General features: G+C 63.3%; 1 protein-coding gene across 2 annotated transcripts; it reads right to left on the minus strand.

The window, feature by feature from the left end:
- Window positions 1-849: 849 nt before the first annotated feature.
- RHBDD3 (rhomboid domain containing 3) lies at window positions 850-6261 on the minus strand. Of its 2 annotated transcripts, none has more exons than XM_081113487.1 (6): window positions 6135-6261; window positions 3503-3856; window positions 2652-2682; window positions 1641-1794; window positions 1264-1551; window positions 850-1174 (listed from the first exon to the last, which is right to left on the minus strand). In XM_081113487.1, the coding sequence occupies exons 2-6, from the start codon at window positions 3812-3814 to the stop codon at window positions 997-999; spliced, it is 963 nt and encodes a 320-aa protein (XP_080969613.1). In that variant the 5' UTR covers window positions 3815-3856; window positions 6135-6261; the 3' UTR covers window positions 850-996. The 2 variants fall into 2 exon arrangements, with proteins under 2 accessions (XP_080969613.1, XP_080969614.1); XM_081113488.1 differs by having other exon boundaries at window positions 2652-3035; window positions 3667-3856; window positions 6135-6255.
- Window positions 6262-6379: the final 118 nt, after the last annotated feature.

A 6379-nucleotide genomic window follows, 5' to 3' on the forward strand; every position in this document is an offset into this window, starting at 1 on the left:
CTCAGGCCACCCCACCCGCCAGCCAGGTGTCCAATGGCTGTGGTGTCTGAGAGGCCTGGGGAGCAAGGAGCTGCCAAGCCTGAGGGCAGCTTCTAGCCTGGGTACCCAGCAGCTTCTGAGCCTGTTTGCACAACCGAGGAAGTGAAAGCGATGGCGGCCCTCAGACTTCCCAGTCTGTTCCTGGGCCCCAGCTGGTGACCCCCAGCAGTGCCGACTGCTCCAGGTGTAGCCCCTGCACCACCCCTCAGTCCAGCTTCCCAGGCGCCCCTCTGCCTTACCCCTCCCCCAGCCCAACCCCCTGCCCTCTTAGCTCTGTCTGCGCCTCCCCTCCCTGGGAAGGGCCAAGGCCCAAGGGGGCCAGGAGGGAGGAGCAGCTGCTTCAAAGCTGAGGAAGCTTCTCCCCACAGCACCACCACCCTTCGCTTCCTGCCCAAGGGGCCCAGCAGAGCGCAGCCCCCAGCCTCCCAGCCTGCTCTGGGCTGGGCCTAGGAGACCCACAGAACTGGGCCTGTCCAGCGGGTACCCTGGGGGCTGGGGACAGTGAAGGGATGGTATTCCCGGGTAATCAGGGAGGGCTTCCTGGAGGACTCTGTGTAGGCTGAGACCACGGTTGGGTAGAAATTAGCTGGGAAACGGGTGATTAAGAATGCTCCACAGCAGCGGGTCCAGCCAGCAAGACCGAGGTGGAGGACAGAGCTCCCTGGAGGAAGAGGCTGTGTGGTGCAGAGACGGCAACGCTGCATCTGGACATCAGGGAGCTGCTCTCCTGCAACTGGCTGTTCGTTCACGTTCATTCATTCACCCCGATGCCAGCACAGAAGAGTCGATACAACTGCTGTCCCCGAGGAGTCCAGGTTGAAAAGAACCGGTTTTTATTCTACACAGTGCAGGGCGCTGAGGGGCCTCCCCTGCACCCACGTGACTTAGTACTTGGGGCTGGAACTCCGTGTAACCAACCATGGGCAAGGACTCCTGTCGCCTGAGGGCCGGCCTGTGCTAGGGGGGCCCAGGACCCGCAGGGTGGGCGAGCCCACTCCTCCCCTGAGTCACCAGGGCCTCAGTGCCCACCTCCCCGCTGACCAGCAGTGACACGGCACCCTCCACACGACCGGTGGCTGCCAGTGCCACCGCGGCCTGCTCCACGGGGAAGCCCATGCGCTCCAGCTGCTGCAGCCTGTGTGACGGAGGGGACAGGGAGAGTGTCAGGGCCACCTCCAGCCCCCACACCAGGGGAGGGACCCCCCCCCGGCCCCCCCGCCCTACCGTAGAGAGGAAACGGAGGACTTGGGCAGCCAGAGCGGGCTCCTGGGAACCTGGGCTGGCCCCTCAAGGAGCGAGGCCTGGATCCCCTCCTGCAGCATCTGCTCATCGAGGGCTGCCCACAGCGGGGAGCCGGGAGGAAAGCTGGGCCCAGGCCAGGCCAGGCCAGCCTCTGAGGAGCCCTCCCAGTTCGGCTGCACAGGCCCCAGGCCTGGTGGGAGTGGGCCTGAGCCTTCGCTGTGAGACCAGAGACTAGACGAGGCCGCGTACGGAGGTCCAGGGGTAGGAAGCCTGGAAGGGCAGAAACAGGAGAGGGCTTGACTGCCAGCCACTGCCACCGCTCCCGCCACCAGGGCCGGGGGCCTGGGCATCCCCCTCACCTCACTCCAGGAAGGGTGACGGGCAGCTCAGCCACACTGCCTGGGGCGGGAAGGAGCCGGAGTGGCCAGCACCCCAGGACCCTGCACAGGAAGCCCTGCAGCGCCTGCAGCCTCCGCTCAGAGGGCTCCAGCCACTGGAAGGCCCCGGCTGCATCTGTCTGCCCAGGCAGGGCGGCTGGTCAAGGAAAACCACAACCAGCCAGGAGGGAGCCCAACTGCATGCCAGACCCTGTGCCAAGTGCACGATGGGCACTGCCTCTCGTCTCCTCACTGTGGCCCAGCCTGGATGTTGCCACCCAGTCAGCAGTGGAAGTGCAGGGAGGAAAAGGGGGCTGCCTGAGGCTACTCAGCCAGTAAGAGGTGGAGCTGGCTGAGCCTCACCCCAAAGACCTGTCTCATCCCGTTTCAGCCACTGCTGCCCCCTCCAGGCCCAGAGCCCTCACTACCTGCTCAGGGCTCTGACTCAAGGCGTGAGCCTGGACCCATGGACACAACCCCTATCGCCCTCGGCCAGGCCCACGTGCTCCCCAAACCAGGATTCAGTGAGGCCTCGGCAGCTCGCGTCCCCAATCCCAAACTACTATAGGTCACCTGTGCCCACTCCTCTCTCCGACTGCACTGTTTTCCCAAAAGGCACTAAGTATCTTGAAGCAAAAGCCTGTGTTTAAAGCCCAGAGGGCCCAGCTCACTCTCACCCTGGCCTTTGTCCCATCTCCTTTCTCACTTCTCTTTACCCGAACCCCTCATCCTGTGTGTCTCAGCTTCGATGCCACCTCCACTGGAAAGGTCCAGGTTAGGGGCCTCCTTGGGCCCCCTCAGCCCTCCTCAGTTCCCCAGTGAAGTGTAGTTGGCACCTCCGGCCAGGCTAGAGGACTCGGAGATGCTCCTGGAATGTGTGCCCAGCTTTCCGGCATTGTTAGGCCTGACCCACTTGTGCCAGTTCCCACATACCCTGGGAGCCCAGTCACCACCCACACATCTACACAGGCCCAGGGTCCGGGCAAAGGATACAGGCCAGGCCAGCCAGGAGGCCGCAGAAGAGCTGCAGGAAGGGTGGCTCAGAGGTGAGCAGTGGCGTCAGGGCAAGCAGCAACCATGGCAACAGCCACGGTGGCACTGCCCCATGGAGCCCTCTAGGGTGGTACCCCTGCCCTGATAGCATGGCCAGGTGGACGGGCATGTACCCGCAGCCACCAGCTGCAGCGGACACCCCGAGGCCTGCCAGCAGCACCGCCATTAGCCCGGCAGCCAGGGCGAGTAGGGTGGAGGCATGCAGGAACCGCAGCGTGCCCAGGTGGTACTCCTGCCGCCAGCCCAGCACGGGCAGGAGCAGCAGACTCAGGAGCAGGCTGGGTAGGGCCGTGTGACCCAGAGCATGGGTCAGCAGCCGGTGTGCTGGGAGAGAGAAGGGGCTTATGTGCCAGGTTAGTGGCCCCCACCCCCAAGGCTGTCCCAGGTGTGCCAGGCTGGGAATTGCCCTCTGCCAGGGCCACCCCTAAGCCAGCCTCGCCTCCCCAGGAGCCAACATTGGCCCGCTGCCAGCAGTCATGCGTGGAGGGAACCAACGGCTTCCAAACACAATGGCCGCTGCCCCGCGGCACTGAACAGAACAAGCCAGACCCACCCCTCAGGCTTCTCTAGAGCAATCAGCCCTGATGAGTCACTTAACCCGTGGGCATCACTTAGATTCTTCAACTGTAAATGGCAGCTGTGTTATTACTGGGAGCCGGGCACTCGGCTGCACTTTGCACTCAGCTGGGGTCACTCAAACTCCCATCCTCCTGCTTAGGTGCAAGCCTTACTTCTTATTTCAAGAGAAAGACGTCAGTCACGGGAAACTTCTGAAAAGAATTCCTACTCACAGGCTCCCACCCCCTGCTGGCTCTGCTGCCCTCCTTGGCTGTGGGTGAGGTGGGCGTGCTCCGTCCAAGGCTGCCCTCCCGGGGGCGTGCCGCTCCCACCACGTCGTCTTGGGTCCTACAGCCTGTCTCCTGCCCCCTCCGAGGCCCAGGCAGCCAGCCCTCACCCTGCCAGGGGTCCAGCAGCAGCTCTGGGGCCAGGGCCAGGCTGGGACCGGCCCCCACCAGCCACAGGCAGCTCATGAGCAGCATGAGGACTGAGGAGGCAAGAGGCGGCGCTGGAGACAGGAGGCCGGGGGGGCCTCTGTCATGCATAGCTTGGCTGAAGGTGGTCGAGGGCAGTCTTGGGGTTGTGTGCTATGGGTAAAGGAGAACAGTAACAGTTATTATGGCAGCTCTTATCGGATGTCCTTTCAATTGCCCTCAATTTTACAGAAGTAGGAGCCGAGGCTGGAGGGACAGACCCAGCAACTCGGCCATAGAGGAGCTCAGATCCTAACCACGTGCTTGGCCATCTTTCCAGTCCACTGGCCTGTGTCTGGGGATGGGAACAGCCAGACCAAAAGGGCCCTGAGCCCCGAAGAGCCAGGGGTGGGAGCACAGGGCAGGAAAGTTGAACTGGGGCCCTGGACTCCCAAACAGAGGGCTGTGGCCTCCCAGGGCACATTCACGGCCATCTCCAGCTTCCCTCCGGCTGCCAACCACCTACCTTCCTCCCTCCGACCCTCCACAGGCCTCAGCTGCCCTAGACCCAGGGGTAGAGACCAGCCAATGGGCAGGCCGGTTAGGGAGGGGGTGGGGCAGAAGGGTTTGAGGAGGGGTAGCAGGAGCTCCCCAAGTGCATACAAAGTGACCCTGGACCAAGACGTTCAGTCCCACAAAGCCCTAAGCACAGCCCGTCTTGTCCTACCCACCCCCCCACCCCCAGTTTTCACAGGAACGTTCCGGTGTCCCCTTCTTCCCGCTGTGTACCCGCGGGCGAGCTTTCCAACCTCTGAGCCTCTACTTCCTCTTCTGTAAAATGGGGATGAAGAGAAAGGCGTGACTAAGGCAGCCCACGCCTCCTGCTCATTTAACTGCAGCCAGGAGGCTAACTGTGGGAGGCAGGCGTCACCACCAGCCGCCCCAACACGGGGAGGCCTCAACCCGAAGGCGGCGGCTCCAAACTGGCTCGTTCAAACTCTGGCCTCAAACGTGCCCATTCCCTCCAACAGGGCGAGGCTTTTCCTCCCGTCCTCTCCCAGCCTGTCCTTCAGGCCCTGGGGGACCCCCCTCACGCCTGGCCAGGTCTGTCTGTCTGTCTGTCTGTCTCAGGGGTCCCACTGAACTGACTTCACAGGACAGGAAGCAAAATCCTAGAGAGACAAGGCTGCCTCATCCGCGCCCTTGCCACCAGAATCAAAAGCCACCTGCCAGTTTCCTGCAGAAAAAAATGCAGAAAGCTGCTCTGCCTCCATATGCAAAATGCAAAAGGCAAACTCCTGCCTGGCTGGCTGGTGTGGCTCAGATCTACCAACCAGGAGGTCCTGGTGCAGTTCCTGGTTCGGGGCACAGGCCGGGGTTGGGGGCTCCATCCCCAGTGCGGGGCGTGCAGGAGGCAGCCGATCCGTGATGCTCTGCCATCATTGATGTTTCCCTCTCCCTCTCCCTTCCTCTCTGGAATCTATCTATCTATCTATCTATCTATCTATCTATCTATCTATATATATATATATGTATATATATGTGTGTGTGTGTATATATATATATATATATATATATATATATATAATTTTTTTTTTTTTAAGGAAAACTCCTTTGCACCGTTGGAAGCCCAGCTCAGACATCCCCCCCATTTCCTGCCCCCCACATTGTGGATCGTGTCCTATCTAATGAGCACAGCTTAGCCTGGCGGGTGGTCTGAGCTGGAGGGGTGTGTGTGTGTGTGTGTGTGTGTGTGTGTGTTGGGGGGAGGGGGGGAATGGTCGCTCCTCTGACTCATCCCCAAGTCCCCCGGGTGCTCCCACACCTACATGGTGCTTTGTGTGTCCACTGGAGGAAAAACACTGGCGTGGCATCCCGCCGAGGGCTCTGGGTGAGGCTGGGCTCAGAGCTGAACCCAGGAAGCCACGGCACCCTCACAGCCCCTCCTGCACCCCCAAGCCCCTCCCCGCCCTCGCACGGGTGACGGCCTTACCCGCCGCCCCCCCCCCCCCCCCCCGGGGCAGACAGACCCGGGACTGAACCCTGGGGCCGCTGCGTCCTGAAAATGGGGCCGTGCACCACCAGGCCCCGCCTCCCGCACCGGCGGCCGGAGGCTGGAAGGGGACGGCGAGGACCCCCCGGGAGATTCCTCCGGCGGATGGAGGGGGGGTGGGGGGGTCCCGAGGTGCGGATCGGACTCAGCTTAGTGACTTTAGGAAAAGTACCCCAATTCCGGGGGCCTGTTCCCCCTTCTGTAAAATCAAGGGTATTAGGCGAAGGATGATTAAAGGGCTTTTTCAATCTCGACCGTTACTGGGGCCGGGCCGGGGGGAGTGGGGGCGCCTCTGGGGGCCGGGCGCTTCGTTCGGGGCCTCCCATCCAGCCCCCGCCCCCCGCCCCCCGCCTCGGCCTCCGCCCCCGCCGTCCGAAGCCACGTGTCTGGGGTACTCACTGCGGAGCCAGCGCGCCCCCTCCCCGCGAAGGCCGGGCGGGGCCCCCGGCTGCGAGCAGGGCCTCCGGCTTCCCGCGAGGCCCGAGCGCCCGCAGCCCCTGCTGCTCGCACTCGGGCGCGTGACCCGGGCGGCCGGCCGGCGCGCCCCCCCTCGACCCCCCCCCCACCCCGCCCCTCAGCCGCCGGCGGATTACTCAGCAGTTGTCCCGGCCCAGGGCCCCTCCCCCGCCTCCCGGCCTCCGTCT

The sequence above is a fragment of the Myotis nattereri genome (genome assembly GCF_964212035.1).
Source record: "Myotis nattereri genome assembly, chromosome: 19".
Lineage (NCBI taxonomy): Eukaryota > Metazoa > Chordata > Mammalia > Chiroptera > Vespertilionidae > Myotis > Myotis nattereri.

Excerpts from the sequence above, each read along its gene's own strand:
- RHBDD3 (XM_081113488.1), bottom strand. The coding sequence starts at position 3,814 with ATGCATGACAGAGGCCCCCCCGGCCTCCTGTCTCCAGCGCCGCCTCTT. Across the intron at positions 3,036-3,666 it reads GCTGCTGGACCCCTGGCAGG|CACACCGGCTGCTGACCCAT; the intron begins GTGAGGGCTGGC and ends TCTCTCTCCCAG. Across the intron at positions 1,552-1,640 it reads GTCACCCTTCCTGGAGTGAG|GCTTCCTACCCCTGGACCTC; the intron begins GTGAGGGGGATG and ends CTGCCCTTCCAG.